The 22,633-nt window shown below is 40.0% G+C and overlaps 1 protein-coding gene across 1 annotated transcript in view; it reads left to right on the forward strand.

The window, feature by feature from the left end:
• The window catches only part of nbeab (neurobeachin b), a 378,177-nt gene that overhangs the window by 351,837 nt on the left and 3,707 nt on the right, over positions 1-22,633 (forward strand). The window contains exons 48-53 of the mRNA XM_053687300.1: positions 3,670-3,759; positions 8,047-8,239; positions 9,738-9,809; positions 10,103-10,258; positions 12,057-12,227; positions 20,453-20,554. Of these exons, the coding sequence (XP_053543275.1) occupies positions 3,670-3,759; positions 8,047-8,239; positions 9,738-9,809; positions 10,103-10,258; positions 12,057-12,227; positions 20,453-20,554 (784 nt within the window). The remainder of the gene's footprint in view (positions 1-3,669; positions 3,760-8,046; positions 8,240-9,737; positions 9,810-10,102; positions 10,259-12,056; positions 12,228-20,452; positions 20,555-22,633) is intronic.

The raw sequence follows: 22,633 nt of genomic DNA on the forward strand, positions 1-22,633 counted from the left end.
GCTGATGGACGTCGATGCGCCAGGAATAGAAAATCGGGGAATCTATAAAGACACTGACGCTAAGCCTGAGCGATGCAACAATGCGCTACATGACGTAAGCTATAAGACATTCCAGACTGTGCAGTTATACGCAAATAATCATGGAGCTCTGGAGTGTGTTGTTCCGCTTCTACCACTGCGATTCGCCATTGATTACAATGTTTATTCATTTATTAATGAACAGTTTATAAATTGTCGTTGAGCGTCTGCCCTTTTGTACAAGTCACCGTGTGTGAGATGTTACTATAGCAACCATAACGTATGATAACAAGCGCATTAATCCCAAACGTTCATGTTACAGTTAGGACTACGGTTCGAGCTGCGCTGTTATACAGAAATATCGCGCACGCTCTGATCATATTTGGTCTCAGTCAGATTTTGAGAATTGTACCGCACTGTCGTATAAATACTGTAACAACTAATAGTACTAACGCCAGTCCGTTTACACGCATAGATCACTCCTTGCCATGTTCTGATTCTGTTCTGGGATCGTTTTAAACCCTGACGAAAGGAAGTGAAGCTAATCGGTTTGACAGATTTTATTCCCTTGATACCATTAATTAGAGCTTGTGTATTAGAGTATGCCATGTACTTTCAATCCATTATTTACAGAGATCTTTGGACGTATGGAATTTTAAGTATGGAAATTTAAAGGGGGAAAGGATATTCCGTTATCAGTGTAGGACATGAAGGTTTACGTTTGCCATCTGTTTATAATTTAAAGCAAAATCTTACATCCCATATGTTAAGATTGTGTGGGTTTCTTCCAAATTCTCCGGTTTCCTTCGACCGCCCAAAAACATGCTGCTTACTGTGAATGAGTGTGTGTGTGTGTGTGTGTGGTGCCCTGCGATGGACTGGCGTCCCATGCAGGGTGCATTCCCGGCTCACACCCGGTATTTCCGGGATGAGCTCCAGGTCCATCGCCATCCTAGCCAGGATAAATCGCTTACTGAAGATGATTGAATGTTGCGTTCATTTGCAAATCTCGCCATTTATTCCTACACATGTAATAAAAGTGTTACTCTGTGAGCAGAAAAATGGCCGCTACGGGCTTTGAATTTACATGTTATTTTCCAAATCTCGGTAACGACGTCGATTGAAGGTACATACGTGGACGTTGAAGGTTATTTTGAAAGTGCGTTTATGTAGTTAGTGCCCCGAGGAAGTCAAACATACGTTCCTTTTCCTATATACGTAAGCTCGGTAGATCTTTTGAAAGCTGTATTAATATCAGTGTAATACATTTTCCCTTATTTACATTGTTTTTACATACTTCTGTGTCTGGACTGTACTTTTTCATATCACGCATGTACATATATAAAATCATACTATGAGGCTATTGTCATATGTATATTCATTATTCTACCTCACTGTTCTTACCGTCGTGCTGCTCGAACACTTTACTGTTCCCATGAGGGATTTATTCAAGTAATGAACCGCTAATAGGTGCTTTACAGTGAAATGATCACTTTCTGAGGCATGATTTGAAGCTGAGGGAAGAAAAGAAAAAAAAAAAAAAAAAAAACCTCACCCATGATAACATCACTGTACCGCACATCCTTGAGTAATGATAACTGAATTTATTATTAATAATATCCTCAATACACAATTCTTCTGCCACACGATGTAGTTTGTAAACAGTAAGCTTTGGTTGCTAAGCAACATAACTGGCAAAGATTAGGGTATTCCATGGACAGAGCAACAGTCTTAAGTGTAAGGTATTTTGTTTGTTTGTTTGTTTGTTTGTTTGTTTGTTTAAACCCTGAAGCATTGATGCAGATTCCAGTTATTGTGATGCGTTCCCAGGTACACACCTGGCGAAGATTTTACACTGGATTCAAATTCAGCTCAGCCAATTAGATTTTAGATGCCAAACTGTCTGTATATAAAAAAGTTTACCTCATGTTTCTTACCATATTGTATCATATCTTGTTGTATCGTATCTTCTCATGTTATCTCATCGTATCACGTCTTATCTTCTCATTTTATCTCATCTTATGTCTTATCTTTTCATGTTATCTCATCTTATTATGTCTTATCTTCTTGTTTTCCTTCGTCTTATCACGTCTTATCTTCTTGTTTTACTTCGTCTTATCACGTCTTATCTTCTCATGTTATCCCATCTTATCACGTCTTATCTTCTTGTTTTACTTCGTCTTATCACGTCTTATCTTCTCATGTTATCCCATCTTATCACGTCTTATCTTCTTGTTTTACTTCGTCTTATCACGTCTTATCTTCTTATTTTATCTCATCTTATCACGTCTTATCTTCTCATTTTATCTCATCTTATCACGTCTTATCTTCTCATGTTATCCCATCTTATCACGTCTTATCTTCTTGTTTTACTTCGTCTTATCACGTCTTATCTTCTCATGTTATCCCATCTTATCACGTCTTATCTTCTCATGTTATCCCATCTTATCACGTCTTATCTTCTTGTTTTACTTCGTCTTATCACGTCTTATCTTCTTATTTTATCTCATCTTATCACGTCTTATCTTCTCATGTTATCTCATCTTATCACGTCTTATCTTCTCATTTTATCTCATCTTATTATGTCTTATCTTCTTGTTTTACTTCGTCTTATCACGTCTTATCTTCTCATTTTAGCGCAACGTATCATATCTTAACTTAGTGTATGTTATTGTGTTGTACTATATCATATCTTTTCTTCTCATTTTATCATTTCTTATCTTATCTTATCTTATCTTATCTTGTCTTACCCTTTTGGTACCACCGGTTCGAGTTTTCCTGTCATGTGCATAAGTACAGTATACTTTATACAACACAATATTTTATCTTACCTTATTTTATCTTATTGGATCGCACTGTGCCTTATTATATCTTGTCATGCAATCTTCTGATCTCATCTTATGGTACCTTATTGTGTCTTGTTTTTTCTGTTCTTATCTTATTGTCTCATCGTATCATATCACATCTTGTCATGTCATCTCCTCTTCTTCTATCTTATCTTCTTATCTTATCATATCGTATTATATCTTTTTTTTTTATCCTTTCTTGCATCTTATCATACATCATGTTATCTTATCGTATCTTATTATATCATGTCGTTTTATCTTATCGTGATGATATCTTATATGATATCATACATTATCTTATCAGTCCTTATTAGTGTGCTATGTGCGTGTGTGTGTGTGTGTGTGTTTGCTCTCCATCTTTTGTCTCTGGCACAATAACATCAGAGCACAGGCCATGGCGCAGTGCGGGCGGTGTGTGTCAGGCCAGGTTAGCGTCTGTTGGGTCTGCCTCTGGAAACAGGCACGGCTAACTCAAGCGTGTTAATGGGAAAAGGCTTGTCTCTTCTATACTAACACTTGGATGACTCTGCAGACTTGGAAGGGGGGTTGAAGGAGACAGGAAGGGATGGCATGGCATGGGAGACTAGGAAAACACACACACACACACACACACACACACACACTTTGCTCTTATCCTTCTTTCTAAGCAAAGGCTGAGTTGGGGATTTGCTTGCATTGTCAACTCATTTGATGCCTATTGATAGTGACACTCCTCCCCCTCTCTTTCTCTCTCTACCTCTCGTCCTTCTTCCTCTCTCTACATCTCTCCATCCTTTGTCCTTTTCCCTCTTTTTCTTCACTGCAGGCCATGGAGGCACAGATCCAGAGCATTGGACAGACGCCATCTCAGTTGCTCATCGAGCCCCATCCTCCCCGCAGCTCCGCCATGCACCTGGTGAGAGTACCATGTGTGTGTATAAGTGTGTGTGTGTGTGTGTGTGTGCACTCTCAGATCCTTCCTAGTGTCTGTGTATATGTACAGCTTTCCTACGTGGCTCCGCCCCCACCACCATAGCTATTACTCTAGACGAGGGCAGTCACGTCTGACCTTCATGGCGCACGGCGCCGCCGTTTTTCACGCTCATATGCCCACGGCTTTAATGAGCACATCTTCATCCTGAGTAATGTGCAGCACATTCGCAGAGTGTGTCATGATGCTAATCTGCTCACAGGAGACTGCAGAGCTGAAGTGCAGATGTGCTGCTGGGAAAACTTCACTCGGGCAGTCATTGGCTCATACAAGAGTACAGTACACACACGTTCATGCGCGTGCGCACACACGCGCAATCTTGACATACTTTTCAAAGTACACTGCTTCCTCGGAATAACAGGGTTCTGTTATGGAGTGTCTGATGAGAGGACAGCGCTCTCTACTGGTCATATAGCACTTCACTCGCTGTATTCACCTCTTCGGATTATATTTAAACTGGTGTCTGAAGAGCAATCGTTCAGATACGGTGTATAAGACACAAGCAACACGTCTGTTTGACTTTATTTAAATAATTACATATCACAATACCGCCACGTGTCACTAAACAAAAATACCCTCCAAGTCACCTGCTCTGAAACTGTTAATGACCCCATATTTTGGGTTTTTATGCCACAAATCACTCCAGATCGAATCAGACAAACGAGCATGGGAAAATAAAAAGCCTATAGCAAAAGATGTGGAAAATAAAATGAAAATAGCAACGATGGGTTATCATCCAGACATGTGAAAAGAAAAGTCGAGGTTCGAGTGTTACTGTCACGTGCACAAGCACAGTGTAAAATATTCAGTGAAATTCTTGCATGTTCACCCACAACGACAGTCAACCATAAGACTTTCTCGTCCACCATCATGAGTCTCGGAATTCATGGTGCAGCATATCAGTGGTTTGCTTCCCACCCGGAAGGTCGCTCATACCAGGTGTCGCAGAGTGGATCCACATCTGCTCCCCGCAGACTCTTCATTGGTGTCCCACAAGGCTCAGTACTTGGTCCTCTTCTGTTCTTCCTCTATACTCGATCTCTCAATGAGGTCATACCCTCACATGGGTTTTCATACCACTGCTATGCGGAAGACACTCGACTCATCTTCTCCTTCCCTCCATCAGATCCTCTTGTTTCTGGTCGGATCTCAGCATGTCTACAAACGTCTCATCAAGGACGGAAGCTCATCAGCTGAAACTTAATCAAAACCAACAAAACTGAACTGCCGTTCATCCCAGCTGATTCATCACCATGTCAGGATCTTGTGATCTCCCTGGACGACTCTCTGATCCCACTTTTGGTTGCTGCACGGACAGTCAACAGTCCTTTTCCTCTCGCGTTGCTAATCTGACGCGCTCATGTCGCGTTCTTCTTTACAGCATCAAAAGGATTCGTCCATTTCCATCCATACAGGCCACTCGGGTGCTGGTTGAGTCTCTTATCATTTCGAGACGGGACTTCTGCAACTCACTCCTGGAAGGTCTGCTTCTGAGAGCCATTCAACCTCTACGACTGATCCCGAATGCAGCTGCTCGATTTGTTTTCAACCTTCCGAAGTTCTCCCACACCACTCCACTGCTGCGCTCCCTCCACAGATTTAAAACACTGACGCTTGCCTACAAAGTTAAAAATGGACCAGTACCCACTTACTTCAAATCACTTATCACACCCCGCACTACACCACGCTCCCTCCGATCCTCTCGCACCACTGGACTAGTGCCACCATCTCTCAGGGTACAAGGAAGGCATGCATCAAGACTCTTCTCTGTTCTGGCGCCTAGGTGGTGGAATGAACTTCCCCTAGAGTCTTCAAACGACATCTAAAGACTTTCCTCTTCCGAAAATACTTAAATTAGCACTTTTCATTTAAAAATAATAAATTAAATAATAATAATAAAGTTGTCTGTGTGTTTTTCACATGATCATCATCATCATCATCATTATCATGGAGGATTGTGAAGGTTCTGTGTTGTTCACACTCCTTTCGTTCTGTATTGGCTTATGGGCTGTCAACAGAGCAGAAGCATAAAAATATACAGTATAAAGTCAGACATCTAACAAATAAATGGTCTGTTGTTACAAATAAACAGACGGACAGATAGACAGACAGACAGACACATAGATAGATTGATTGATTCCAGACAGACAGACAGACAGATAGACAGATAGACAGACAGACAGACAGACAGACAGACAGACAGACAGACACACACACACACACACACACACACACACACACACACACCAGAAATACAGGGACATGGACAGATAGATAGATAGATAGATAGATAGATTGATAGATAGACAGACAGACAGACAGACAGACAGACACACACACACACACACACACACACACACACACACACACCAGAAATACAGGGACATGGACAGACAGACAGACAGACAGACAGACAGACAGACAGACAGATAGATAGATAGATAGATAGATAGATAGATAGATAGATAGATAGATTGATAGATTGATTGATTGATTGATTGATTGATTCCAGACAGACAGACAGATAAATAGATAGATAGATAGGTAGATAGATTCCAGACAGACAGATAAATAGATAGATAGATAGGTAGAAAGATTCCAGACAGACAGACAGATAAATAGATAGATAGATGGGTAGATAGACAGACAGACAGACACACACCAGAAATACGGGGAGATGGACAGATAGATACCAGATAGATAGATAGATTGATAGATTGATTCCAGACAAACAGACAGATAGATAGACAGAGAGAGACACACACACACACACACACACACACACACACACACACACACCACACACACACACCAGAAATACAGGGAGATAGACAGATAGATAGGTAGATAGATAGATAGATAGATAGATAGATAGATAGATAGATAGATAGATACATACAGACAGACAGACAGACAGACAGACAGACAGACAGATATGAATATGTGTAAAGAGAAGAATGGTAGTGATCTATAAACAGAATGTATATACACATGCACCTCAGCTGTGAAAATCCTGCTTTTGTTTCAATTTTGTTTCATCATCTGTCCAAACAGTGCGTGCGTATGAGTGCATCTGTATCCAGATTTTCTCTTTAGTTACAGAGATATAGCACTGAAACATGTTTCTTCCATCCACTACATCATCATTTATTTAAAATAAACTTGTTTCTATCCTTTATTACAGTTGGCTTTTTATTGATAGAGCAGCTTTTCCACTTCAGCAAGGTGCAAAAGGTTGAACAATGGAAAAGAACAGAAGAGAACGGATTCCCTGTTGAGACTCATGGGTTTCTTCCTCGGGTCGTCTCGGGGAGTTTGCTCTCACCACTGTCGCCTCTGGCTCGCTCATTAGGGATCTAAACCTACATCTGAATCTCTGTACGGCTGCTCTGCGACGACGTCATGCTAAAAGTGCTATACAAATAAAAGTAAATTGAACCGAATGATTGCGAATGAGTATAGCAGGAGCGAGCGGCTCCACACCCACTAACACTGCTGTATTATTAAACGTCCTGCTGTAACATCTTGAAGTAGTATTGAAAATCGTTTCTGTTCTGAACTTTAACCTGTACCTTGTGCATAATACACTCTCTAATACACACACACACACACGCACACACACACACATACCTCCCAAACCCCAGTGAGACCTCTTAACTGAACCTTCCCTAAGTTTTAGCAGATGGAAGCTGACCACTGAGGATTATGGGAAAGTTGTTAGTGTGCATGCAAATGTACTGTTCTGTTGAATTCTTAAATCTGATTGGTCAGAAGGTGTCGATTTATTTTCTATAACAGCAGCTCTGACAATAGTGCCAGCAGCAAGTCACAGGTTTATATGAATGTGCTTTAATTAATTAATTAATTAATTATTTTTTTTACAAGAATACATTATTGTTTCTTTAAAGTAGAAAGATGTACGGCAGACACTCTGTATGAACCGATAAAATAGACAGATGTGTCTAATTGTTATGTTGAAGCTTTTTCCGCGATGTTTATTTAGCATTTATGGAAGGACACGGGAACTCTTCAGGACAGACGACTTTGTCCTTCCGTGTGCAACTTTTCCCTTTTCCATTCTACCCTCTCTTTTATTTTTTACCACTACCCTCATACTAATTTCCTCTCTCCATCCTTCTGTTCCTCTCACTCTTCCCTCTTCCTCCCCCATGCTCCCTTTCCCCTCTCCTTCACGCTCTGTCTCTTCATCAGTGTTTCCTTCCGCAGAGCCCGCTCATGTTTAAGGAGCAGATGCAGCAAGACGTCATCATGGTACTCAAGTTCCCCTCCAATTCTCCGGTCACCCACGTGGCTGCCAACACGCTGCCACACCTGGCGATGCCTGCCGTCGTCACGGTGACCTGCAGCCGCCTGTTCGCTGTCAACCGCTGGCACAACACCGTGGGTGAGTGAAGAGACTGGTTGAGCTTGTCAGATATCACTCCTTGTCTCTTCCTGTGGTTAGACGAACCTGAGAATATAGAACTCTGGGAGCATAGGGTTCTGGAGATCATAGAGCTCTGGGAACGTATGACCTTGATAACGTGAGCTTTTGGGAAAATGGAGTCCTGGAATATAGAACTCTATGAATGTATGTTTTCTAGGAACATAGTGAGCTGGGAATATAGGACATTATGACTACAGAGGTCTGTGAACACAGGATCCTGTGAATGCAGGGCTCGAGGAACATACTGTAAAGGACTGGGAGACATAGGGCATTGGGAACATAGTACTCTTTAAACTTATGGGCCAGGGGGACATAGGACATAGGTCCTTGAATATAGGATTCTGGGAATATTGGTTCCTGGGAACAAGGAGTCCTGGAAATATAGAACTATGGGAACATAAGGGCCTGGGAACATAGAGTTCTGGGAACATTGAAATAGGATACTGAAAACAGGGGCCTGGGGTACTTAGGGGCTTGGTAACATTGGACATTGGGAACATGGTGTTTGGGGATCTAGGGTTCTGGGAACATTGAGGTCTAGAAATATAGGGGTCTGGGAACGTAGGATACTGAAAACATAGAGGACAAGGGTATTTAGGTCCTTGGCAACATAGAGCATTGGGAACATGGGGTTTTAGGACAAATGGGTCCTGGAATGTAGAACACTGGGAATAAAGGTTTTTGGGAGTGCAGGGAACCATGAGAACATAGGACCTGGTAAATGTAGGGCCCTGGGAACACTGGACCGTGAAACATTTAACTCTGGGAGCACAGAACCCTGGAACATATGCTCCTGGAATATAGGGATTTTTCCATTCTCCAGGATTTTTATATAACATTTATAACAGTGATTTGAATTCTGAGCTTCACTGTTTATTCACAGTCACACAAATGCATATATAAATGGCACCTGATATTTGTTCCTGACTAAAACACACACACAGCCCTTGCCACCTCCACCACACGTTCCCCACTCGGCCACGTGTGCCCAGCATTACCCTCGTAGACCCGGGAACATGCCTCACCTGCAGGTCAGAGGTCACATGCCTTGCCAAATTAGCCAATCATAGCCTCCCGTTTCTTCCCACACCTCCTGGGCTGTCAGCGCTGTGATGTCAGAAGTAGAGGTGGTGGTTTGGTTCTGCTAATGGCCACAGCTGCACAGCATATCCACCGGAACATGGCCACCAGACCTTCTGTGTCTGTTTCTGCTGGTGCAAAATGGCTGCCTCTGGCCTCAGGTCTGCCTCAGGGTCTGAACAGTCTCTGACCTGCCTCATGCTTAACAGAGAGAAATCAATAAATGTCGTCTAAACCTCGCTAGTGGGTTTGAAAAGCCCCCCCTTAGTGGGGACAAAGGGGTCAGAGAACAGCGTGGGATCAGAGTGTGTATAGGGTGTGACCATAGTGACTGCCAATGAGTGTGTGTGTGTGTGTGTGTGTGTGTGTGTGACAGGTCTACGGGGTGCTCCAGGATACTCATTAGAGCAGGCCCATCACCTCCCTATTGAAATGGACTCTGTGATTGGTGAGTATAAATGGTATTACATCAGAAAAGGCTATCTTTGTTTATTGGTTTCAATAAAGGTTTGTCTGATGAAAAAAATCAATATCGAATAAATTCTTTAATACATTGTTGATATTTGTAATATGTAAATGCAGCGAGCTCTAAAAGTAACGGTACCCTTTAAAAGAATGGGTATTGTATACAATAAAACATTACACACACTCAAACAATTGGGGAAACAACACCGAATTATTTCCATGAAGAAAAAAAAAAAAACATTAATGTTTTGCTGGTACGTCTTTGCTATGTTCTAGCCAACAACACAGGGACGAACAAGAGGCAGATCACGGATTTGGTGGACCAGAGCATCCAGATCAACTCGCAGTGTTTCGTGGTAACAGCAGACAATCGCTACGTTCTGGTGTGCGGCTTCTGGGACAAGAGTTTCCGTGTCTACTCCTCAGAATCTGGTACAGATACACAGATACGCATATTAATGTGTACAGCGTGTGTATTCTCTCCTCTCTTCTAATTCAATGTTCAAAGGAATAACTTTTCCACCAAATGGTCGAGCGTTTCCCTTTCTAGTCCTGCCCTTAAAGGCGTCATGACATGAGAATGACATTTTCCTTGATCTTTTGATATATAAGAGGTCATTGTATCATTAACACGCCCTGCGAGTTTTAAGCTTAATACGTCCTCCTCAGTACAAACACAGCGTTTATTTAAACAAGTTCCATAAATGGCGCATTTGGATGTGGCGGGATTTGTGACATCACACAGGCCAACTCATTTACATATGATTGCCACTACAGAAAGACGTGGACACCTACTTTTACAACGTCGTTGGCCCCGCCCACTGCCGCTCAGTCGCTGAAAACAGTCCCACACGTATTATGGCAGGGAAGGTGTTTATAATTAATTCATCGGAAAAGATGTGAACCAATCGTAGCAGAGGGCGGATACATTGACGTCTTAAGGGTAAAGGCCAGAAAAACTGATCGTTTCAGTCAGAGGGTCAAAGACAGTGTGGAAAAAAAGTCATGAATTACAGAATTTGATATGGTTTTTGTGCAAAAAAAAAAAAAAAAAAATTACTAATATTATAATTACACCGCAGGAAAGATAATAAAATGAAATAAAAAAAAAAACATGTCATGACCCCTTTAAGCTATGAGGCTAATATAGCTCAAGTCCATTCTGCCAAAAATATCATTCTTCGTAAATTTTCGCCTGAAAAAATATACACTACCGGTCATAATAATGAGTGTACACCGTCCCCCCCACTCACACACACACACACACACACATTTTAGAATAATAATAAAGTGAAACTCTGGAGTAACACAAATGGAACTATGGGAATCATGCTGTGATAAAAAAAAATTTAAAAAAATCCAAGATAAATCAAAATAATTGAGTATTTTAGCATCTTCAAAGTAGACGACATTTTCACCGACAATTTCCAGAAATGTATTCTTGGCGTTTTCTCGCCCGGTTTCTTGAGGAATTTCCCCGAGATGATTTTTTAAACAGTATTAAAGGAGTTCCCGCCGACGCCGGACTCTCATCCGCTGCTTTTCGGAATAATTCGCTCCGAGTCGTCCGTTTAAAAAATAAAGATTGTTTTGTAAATAAAATGTTCGTTTTCAAATGAAAGAGACGAACACGTCGGAACGTTTATATTTCTGTCTACGACACCGATTTCACACGTTTAATCACACGCCGTCGGATCAAGAGCTTTTTTAACGTCACGAGAAACGTTTCGGCCGGGCGTCCACAAACTTTTGACCGGCTGTGTACGGCGTAAACGTGAACGGAACGTCTCCATGTAGCTTAGCGCTGTAGCGTTATGGTGATAACCATCTCAGACTGGAGTCTTAAGCCTACTGCCGTGATTTTTGTGTGTTTCTTCGTTCCTCCTCATCGACTGGTACAACCTAGCTATGCTCACCTCTTTCCTGTCGACTACATTCGACACCCCGAACAAACAAACCTTCAGTGTCCGGAGTTTTAATACAGATGTGAGCGAGCTACAAATGCGATTAGCTAAAGTTAGCAAAAGGTTGCTATCGGCGCGACTAGCCTTTCCACCTCTCCACAAGTGTGTCATTTTATCTCGTGTCTACTTTATATTATTTTTGGGGGGAAAACATAGCGTCACTGTATTACACGTCATAGTGTGTGTATGTATATATATATATATATATATATATATATATATATATATATATATATATATATATGTGAGTGTGTGTGTGTGTGCAGGTAAGCTGACACAGATAGTGTTTGGCCACTGGGATGTTGTGACGTGTTTGGCACGTTCGGAGTCGTATATCGGCGGGGATTGCTACGTCGTGTCGGGATCCAGAGACGCCACTCTGCTGCTGTGGTACTGGAGCGGCCGGCACCACATTATAGGAGACAATCCGAATAACAGTGAGTGTAACACAACTATACACAACTAGACACGGTTTATCCACACTGTAACACTACTACACACGATCAGACACTGACTGTAACACAGTTGCGGACATCGGTCTCGCGTACGTACAGGAAACGTGGCAAATGTATAAAAGTAATGGCACCCTTCCGAAGAATAGGCGGAAATTATTCTATGGGCGCGTTACGCGCCATGAGGCAGGGGTGACTCAGTAGTTAAGGCTCTGGAGTACTGATCAGGAAGTTGTAAGTTTAAGCCCCGGCACTAACAAGCCGCCAGTGTAGGGCCCCATGAGCAAGGCTCTTAATCCTCTTTGCGCTAGCACGGCTGACCCGGCGCTCCGACCCCAGATTGTTAACCGGCTAGGATATATAAAGAAAAGGATTTCACTGTACTATAAATGTGTATATGTGGCAACATCAACTGTATTTCTTGTCAGTTTCTCACTCGGAGAAACTACTATTCGATAGAAATCTCAATTCTGATCGGTCAGACGTTGTTGATTGATTTTCTACGACGGCAGCTCTGACACTCGTGCCCACTGCAAAGCTTCGCATCCGTTCAAATACATTCTCAAACACAGGGACTTGACCGGTGGACTCTAATCTAAACCTAATTAATAACCAATGAAGAAAACGTTGCGTTGATTATTTTCCTGTAACTGTACACCCCAAAGCAAGGGTTTTATTCTTCACATACCGGCAGGAACACATTTCCAGTAATGACAAAAAGGTCGCAAGACAGTCGCAGCTAATTACAGCAGAATATTAGCGCGTTCAGCTGGTGGAACTGCCTCCACGCCGTCTTCAGAAAACAACAAAAACATTTGTTTTGTCTTCATTTCATCCCACCAACAACTAATCATCCCGAGACGCTCGCGGTTTCTCAGACGTGTTGTTGTTCAGATGATCCGCTGTTCACGAGTGTCAGATTCTCTGCTTTAGGTGTGAGCTTTCTCTAATTAACTACGCCGAGCCTCACACTGTTAATTAAGTATTTCAGCTTGGCTGCCTCCAATTAGCGAGCTGCGGCTCTGCCCTCCTGAGGAGAAGAAACACGGCTCCCGCGATATCATATTCACACACCAGGACTTATTTGGGGCAATTTAAAAGTGCACTCGTTATTCTTCTGACTAGTGCGGTGTTATGGTTATTACAGCGAGTGATAGTGTAGTGGTAAAGCGTATTAACCCTGCTGTGTGTCTCACACCCGCTGATATTTTATACATTCAGTGGGTACGTGTTTTGGGGGATTTGTGAAGGTGATGCATTCGGTGTTGACATGATGTATATTTATCAGATGAACCCGCCGCAGAAGTCTTTCTCAAGTTATTTTTAATTTTATTCAGTAGTTTTTTCCAAGTAGCTAACTTTGCTAGCTAGTGATTAGGATGTTTTTGTATTAGCAGGGGATACAGTACATTCTTTATTATTTCAGTGGATCTTCCAAGTAGCTAACTTCGCTAGCTAGTGATTTAGAAGCTTTGTATCAGCACGGGCTACATTCTTTATTTCAGTAGCTTTTCCCAAATAGCTAACTTTGCTAAATACTTATTAGAAAGCTTTGTATTAGTAGGGACTACTTAAAAAATTAAAAAATATTTCAGAAGTTTGTCCACTTTTTTCCTACTTAAGTAACTTTGCTAGCTAGTTGTTAAAAAGCTTTGTGTCAGCAGGGGCTCCATTCTTTATTATTTCAGTACTTTTTCCAAGTAGCTAACTTCGCTAGCTGATTATTAGAATGTTTTGTGTGTTTTTATTTATTCATTTTTAACAAAATTTAAGTAGCTTTTCCACATAGCTAACTTTGCTAGCTAGTGATTAGAATGTTTTGTATTGGCAGGGGATACAGTACATTCTTTAATATTTCAGTAGCTTTGCTACGTAGCTAACTTTGCTAGCTGGTGATTTAAAAGCTTTGTATCAGCAGGGGCTACATTCTTAATTTCAGTAGCTTTTCCAAGTAGCTAACTTTGCTAGCTAGTGATTAAAATGTTTTGTGTCAGCAGGGGAACAATAAAAATTGTTACTGTTATACTGCTTTGGGGAGTTGTGGAATTAATGGAATCCTTTACGGTGTAAAGAATATGTAATTCTGCTGCTGTGTGCGATTTCTCAGGATTCGAAATGATCTCAACGCTTCAGTAACCTAAAATCTCCATCTAACAGCGATGCCAGTAACCGACCCTGATAAAGGATAGAGGACGATCAACATACACAACACGCACTGTGCGTTACGAACATCAGCTTTAATCTCGAACTGTAAACCTACAAAGTGACCAGCAATATAGACACACACACACACACACACACACACACACACACACACACACACACACACACACACATGCACGCACGCACACGTTTTCCTCGTTCATCCTTCCTATTAACTCTTTTAAATAGTTCCTTTTAAATGGCATTGTAGTAGTGAGCTGATCCTCATGAGCGGAACGTCCGTAAGATTTATAAAGTAACACTGCCCTCTAGTGGTGAATATAAGCGCCACATATTTTATACCCTTTTTCAGAACAACAGACATTTTGAAAGTTTGATTCGTATTTATGAGAATGAAAAAAAAAGCTTTTCCCCTCTTGATCTGTCTTTCCTTCTTCTTTTGTTCATTTCCCCCATCTCTTCATCCTCACCATCTCTGCTTTTCTCTTGAATGAATGAATGCCTTTTATTGTCACTATACACATGTACAATGAAATTAAGAGCCACTCCTTTTTTTCTGTTCCGTGCCAACATGTACATTAAATAAACAAGAAGAATAAACAAGATAAATAAGATAAATAAACAAGATAAATAAACAAGATATTGAGGCAGATGGGGGAGGTACTATGAGGTTATACTCTCTTCCATCCATTCTTTCTCTCCTCGTCCTGATCTCTCTCCCTCGCTCATCCTTATATCCGTATATCATTTCCTATTCTCTCGTTCTTTTTTTTTTCTTTTTTAAATGTTTGCTCTCACTTGTTTCCTCTCTCATTTTCTTATCCTCGCTGTCTCTTAAACGCTCTCCCTTCTATCTCTCTCCTTTTTCCTCCCCCTATTCCACCGTTTTTCCTCTTTCTCCTCTATCTCTCTGATCTCCTTTATCTACAACCCTCTATCTCACTCTTTTTTGCACTCTGCATCTCTCCTTTTCTCATGTCCTTGTCTCTTTGCCTCCTTCGCCTTGTTATTCTCATTTCTTTTCTTCCTTTCTTTGTCCCCGCGTCTCTCTTTCATCATCAGCTCTCTTTCTTCTCTCCCTCACAGTTCCTCTCTACTTCCATTCCTCCATCTATCGTCTCATTTCTCCAGTCTTCTCTTTCCCTTTCTTTCCTCCTGTTGATCTTTTTTTTACCTACTTCTCTCTCTCTCTCAATCTCTCTCTCTCTCTCTCTCTCTCTCTCCATATGTTTGCCTGAATTGAACAATATACTTAGTTTTTTCATATATATTTATTTTCTTCTCCCTCTTTTGTCTTTTGCTCTTTTTTTTTTATTTGTTCCATCCTCACAATCTCTTCTTTTCTCTTCCTTCCACCAGTTCTTTCTTCCTCGTGATCTCTCTCCCAAACTGTTACTCGTCAGGCTAATAAATAAAACACCCTCAATTATTGCATGAACAGTTTTGTTTTTTTTTTCCTGAACCCACCCTCCGCTTTATCAGGAACACGAGTCCACCTGCTTTTTCCCCCATTCTGATGTTTGACGTGAACATTAACTGAAGCTCATGACCTGTATCTGCATTATTGTACGCGTTGTGCCGCTGCTACATGATTGGCTGATTGGATAACGGCATAAATGAGCAGGTCTACAGGTGTTCCTATTAAAGTGGACGGTGAGTGTACGTGTACTTTATTTAAAAAAAAAAAAATAAATTATTAAAGGCTTACGGTTGAAAATTCTATAACTTCCTCTGGAATACTAGCAACAATTTACAAGATAAAACTGTCACACTGTGTGTGTGTGTGTGTGTGTGTGTGTGTTATTTCATATCGTTAATGCCTTCATTATTATTCTAAAATAGTAACGATGGAGAAAATCCATCTATAAGCATTGCTGCGCAAACGTTTAACTGGTATGCATACCAGTGTTGTGTAGGACTCTTTGTGTCAGACCTTTCTCCTTTCCCAGCATGCTTTATTTCCACACGTCTCTCCGTAGAGGTCACGGCAGCCAGAAAGGCCATGAATATTCATCAGCGTGTCCACGTCCAGACCTCTGACACACGCCGGAGAAACTGATTTGATACCCGCAGCAGAGAACGCCGTATCCTAAACACACGGTGTTTAAAATCGCATCCGGCTCGACGGAGCCCCTGCACGGTGGCCCTGTCAGCCCCGGCTCCCATTTCCACCCCCTAATCTTGTCGGCGTGCTCTCGGGGACCTGCGGGCAGTCGGGGGGCTCGCGCACGGTCTGATTGAATCTTTTGTGAAGAAGATGAGCGAACTGATCTCGAGCTGTGGATCTCCCTAGAGGACTGAATACTGTCAAACACACACACACACACACACACACACACACACACACACACACACACACACACAGACCCATGTGGAAGGAGCTGGATCAGTAGATCCGGTGCCATATTGATCATCTGGCACAGCATGGATTTTGTTGTCTATTAAAAGTAGCGCGTGTATTCACACTAATGACCCCTGTGTTAATTAAAGCGACGTTACAATCTGTAACCATTTCGATATCTGCTCCAATGATCTCTCGCTCGCCTCGCACGGTGTGCCGTTAGACGCCGAATTGATCAGCGGTGAACAACTTCATTCCTCTTCATTACGCTAATCGAGCTAATGACTCTGTGAGCGCTTTATTCAGTTCTTGAATACGCTTGTCAAGGAAAGCAGTCATGATTCTGGACGTTTGGTAACTGGCTCGACTGTGAGGCCATTCGAACGCTATTTAGTCCTCTTCCACCATCGGTTAATATTGAGCTGTACATGAAAATGACAAAGTGGTGGGCACTTATCGTTTTCTCGTGGTCATGAGACGGAGCTGGATTTAAGTTCCTGAACCTTCAAGCGTTCAGCTCTGTGCTTGTGTTAGTTTCTGACACTAACACAAGCACAGAGCTGAACGCTTGAAGGTTCAGGTTGAAGGATCTGAACTGGTTTTAATGTTTAATACTTCAACATTTTGAACATGTAGTGTATGTGTGAATACTACTCCTACTATTACTACTACTACTACTACTACTACTATTACTACTACTACTACTACTACTACTATTACTACTACTATCATTACTACTATTACTACTACTATCATTACTACTATTACTACTACTACTATTATTACTACTACTATCATTACTACTATTACTACTACTATCATTACTACTATTACTACTACTATCATTACTACTATTACTACTACTATCATTACTACTATTACTACTACTACTATTATTACTACTACTATTACTACTACTATCATTACTACTATTACTACTACTACTATTATTACTACTACTAATACTACTACTATCATTACTACTATTACTACTACTATCACTACTACTATCATTACTACTATTACTACTACTACTATTACTACTACTACTATTATTACTATTACTACTACTATCATTACTATCATTACTACTATTACTATTATTACTATTTCTGCTGCTACTACTACTATTACTACTACTATTAATACTGCTACTACTACTACTACTACTACTACTATCATTATTATCATTACTACTATTACTATTACTACTACTACTACTATTATTACTATTACTACTACTACTACTACTATCATTACTATCATTACTACTACTACTATTATTACTACTACTACTACTACTATCATTACTATCATTACTACTATTACTATTATTACTATTTCTACTGCTACTACTACTATTACTACTACTTCTACTACTACTATTAATACTACTGCTACTACTACTACTACTACTTCTTCTACTACTACTATTACTACTACTACTACTACTACTACTATTACTATTACTAGTACTACTATTGTTACTATTACTACTACTTCTACTACTACTATTAATACTACTACTACTACTACTACTACTGCTGCTACTACTACTACTACTTCTTCTACTACTATTACTACTACTACTACTACTACTATTACTACTACTAGTACTACTACCATTACTACTATTACTATTATTACTACTATTACTACTACTACTACTACTATTACTACTACTACTATTATTACTACTACTATTAATATTACTAGTACTACTACTACTACTACTACTACTACTATTACTACTACTTATAATTACTACTTATATATTTCGCTGCTGAATTCTGTAATCTGATTGGTCAGATTAATTGTCTATAACCGTGCAGCTGAAAATCTCATGCTCACCTTCTAATATGTTATGGTTTCTATAGAAACAGCACTTGTATGCTGCATGGTGCACGTAGCGAAGAAAGAAAAAAACAAACGTATAATCGATCATTATAAGAAATGAATCAATCACGGGGTGCTGCGAATGATATAACATTTACTGTATGGAAGGAGTCTCCAGTGTGAGCGCTTTGTAGTAATTCGAGGTAAAGTGTAACTTTAAATTTTGCTCAGGATGGACGACCCTGCACGTTGTGGTTTCTTGGCAGTGTGACAAGCTGGAATTTTGTTTTGTCTTATTGACTTCTAGAGAGATGATGAAAGAGAAGCAGGTGAGGGAACGGCTGTTTGTAGCTGCTATAATAAGCAGGTGATAACAGGAACTAGCTGATGACATTAAAGGTAAGTATAAACTGATAGAAATTGTCTGTAGATGTAGTTCATCGTTGGCAAATCACTGTGGTGTAAGCGGAATAAAACACTACAGGATGTGCTATTATAAGAATTCTTGCTGGGACGTATCACACAGTGATATTGCGTCTCACGATCTGACTGCTACTATATTATTATTAAAACCAAACCAGCCACGGTACGAGCAGGATCTGAGATTTTGGTCTTGTATAATCTGCGCGACAGGTTTTCTATCATCTTGTGTTGTGAATTATTAAAGAAATCTTATCTTAGCTCGAGTTTGTTTTAGGATGAGAGTAGAACCCCTTCCAAACAGCTTGTGGTGATGTCGGTGACTTCAGATTGTAGTTTTGGAGACTTTCTGACCCCAAGACACGACTAACTTCTGCAGTTCTCCAGCTGTGATCCTTGGAGATGTTTTATCCACTCGAACCGTCCTCTTCACAGTGCGTTGAGACGATACAGACACACGTCCAAGTCCAGGTCGATTCATAACATTTCCAGTCGACTGGAGCTTCTTAATCATTGCCCTGATGATGGAAATGGGCGTTTTCAACGCGTGTGCTATTTTCTTATAGACACGCCCCATTGTGTGAAGCTCAACAACATTTTGCCGCACGTCTCAGCTATATTCCTCGCTCTTACCCATTGTTATGAATGACTAAGGGAATTTTGCCTATGTGTTACCTCATATTTATACCCCTGTGAAACAGGAAGTCATGGTTGAACAATTTCCTGTTCCTAATCACCCAGGTGTACTAAAAATTTTTTAAAATATTAATGTGAATATACTTCAAATATATTGATATTTTTCATATGAATTCATAGGGGTACCAATAATTGTTGCACACCTATATTTAACAAAGTTTTTTTTTTATAAACCTGCCTTGTGTTTGCAGTTGATTGATATCCATGAGAGCGGAGTACTTTTGTGAATTTTTTCGAACAAAAGATCAAAAAGGTTAAACAATAAAGACACTTTTCCCCAGCCTTCTTTGCGCATATTTACCAATAGATATTATTTGTTAGCATGATAGTCAACTGCCCCGTTTCATAGTTTTATTCAAGTTTTAAATAAAATAATGTTCTTGAATTCCTGGTTTAAGCATCGAAAACCGCCAGTGCTTTAATGTAGCAGCTTGCTGTGTTACTTTCCCGTCACGCTGCTGCATTATTGATCTGTTGTGGTGTTCAGCTGCTGCAGGTGTGTGTGTGTGTGTGTGTGTGTGTGTGTGTGTACACCCCATTTCACCTCTCTATTCCCCCTCATCAATCAACTGCCTATTCATGTGAGAATCTTTTTACAGACCTCACACCTTAGTCAATGAAGATGGACCAGCCTCCTGAGCCTCCGGCCTCCTCCTGTTTTGAACACTGATGGATATTGGGTTTTTGTCCCTGTTCTCAATTTTCAATGTGTACTTAACATATTGAAATAAATGAACTTCTGTTTGGTTTGCAGGTGATTACCCAGCACCCCGAGCGGTCCTGACTGGTCACGACTACGAGGTGGTGTGTGTGTCGGTGTGTGCAGAGCTTGGCCTGGTCATTAGTGGAGCCAAAGGTCAGTGCCGCCACTGGTTTAGGTTGATCTCAAATGATTTGCTCAACTGGAGTCATGAGAAAACGATACGATTGAACAATGAATTAGTCTTTAATCAGGATAAGAGGTATCGACTTCCTCAGCGTTGAATCTAAAGCAGTCAGGCGCTTTCATTCAACCAATCTCGCAAAACTAAAGATCACTACACAAGCCAGGCTAGATCTATGAAAGCCACAACTGCATGCGTATTTATAAATCTGATAGCGTTTACATTCAGTGTTTAAGAGATCCATGTGACTTGAGTTCATGTGAATATGGATCTGTCTTAATTTGAGTGCAAAATTTGCATTTAAAGAATGTAGACTGTCATTGATAATTCATAGTTCATAATGCTCATACTAAACCCAGAAGAACACTATGCAAGATGGAGGATGTGAGTAATATATTTATATTTATATATATATATATATATATATATATATATATATATATATATATATATATATATATATATATATATATATAACACTATGCCAAAGATACCAAAGTATGCAGCCAGGGCTGTATTTGTGTTATACTGCATCGCACAAAATATATTCATGTATATATTCGTTTCAGTAGAAATTAAAATAAATAAATAAATAAATAAATAAATGAAATAAAAATGAATCATTTAAAATATAAGCAAACAAAAGAATAAATAAATAAATGTCTGTGTGTTTAGTAAAATATTTCTGGATATGATTTTATTAAGATTAAATTGAAAATGTCATTTTTGCGGTCTGATCGGTTGATAACGGTGGTTTCAGTTTTAAGCAAAACAAACATGGTTATCGTTGCAGACATTATCGCGCTGCTCACACGTTGATTTACAAGGAAGGGAAAGTTGGTTGAAAGCTGTACGAGTTTGAGGCTGCAGTTCGTGTGAAAGTGGATAACTGGGCTGAAAGCAGGACAAGGTTGACTCAGAGACGCCGAGCTGCAGTGAGCTTTGTGTGCTGGGAGGCTCATGTCCACAATCTGCAATATATTTATTTATAAAAAAAAATGAATGAAGGAATGAAAGAATGGAGTGTTTTGAAAGCCGGAGTTGATGTGGTTGGGTGTGAAAGAAGATAATGCTATAATAATGGGAGAAAAAAAAGCTTTAAAAAAAGATGATTTTAAGTTAGTATTTTTTTCAAACGTGCTTTTATCACTTAATTATATATATATTTTTTTATTATTAAATAAATTTGAATGGAAAGTAGCGTAGTAGAGTCCCAGGTTCTGTATGACTCCTCTTTCTCAACTATGTCATAAACACTGATCTGCAAAACTTAACATACACAAGAGTAAAAAATGAACAGTTTGGATGCATCAAATGTTCCTTAACACGGAAGAGCACTTACTTACTTTAAATGAAAGTATTTCCCCCTCGTTAATGTTTAATTGGTTAAGTTGCGTCTACCAGCTTCTGTTAGATGTAAGCAATAATCAGGCTGTATTTCCCGAAAAGAACCATGAAGCGATTTACCATTCAATTACTGAATTTTTCAAGCTTTAATTGGTTCAATTATTCATTTTCAACTGAACAGGAAATAGGCTCAAAGGTTAATTAACTTATTTGATTGCTTATTTTTTTCAACATTTCTCTAAAAAGCCAGTGAACCAAACAAATTTTGATTCCTTGGCCTAATGTTCATGATGTACTCATGAGGAACATCAGAAAGTGGCCTTACTATCAGATTTAAAATAATAATAATAATAAAAAAAAAAAACTGTATTCATTATGCTGGTCACTTCCAATTAAGCTCAAATGATTTTCAAACAGGAAGTCACCGATGAATTAAACGAGTCACGCTTCAGTCCCATGGATTTCAATTGTGGTCACACCTAACTGATGTTAAAAGGTGAGAGACCTCAGATATAACGAGACTGTTATGAGAACCCCTTCCCAAAGACGCCACAGCTGGATAGAGCATTGTGTTGCCATGCCAACGCACTGACTGACAGCCTGTAGTAGGTGTAATAATGGTTTCGATGTAATGAACTGTTGCTAGAATAGGATTTTTTTTTCACTGTGCTCGTTGAACATAAAATTCCAGATTTAATACCCCC

Source organism: Ictalurus punctatus, chromosome 17, assembly GCF_001660625.3.
Source record: "Ictalurus punctatus breed USDA103 chromosome 17, Coco_2.0, whole genome shotgun sequence".
Classification (NCBI taxonomy): domain Eukaryota; kingdom Metazoa; phylum Chordata; class Actinopteri; order Siluriformes; family Ictaluridae; genus Ictalurus; species Ictalurus punctatus.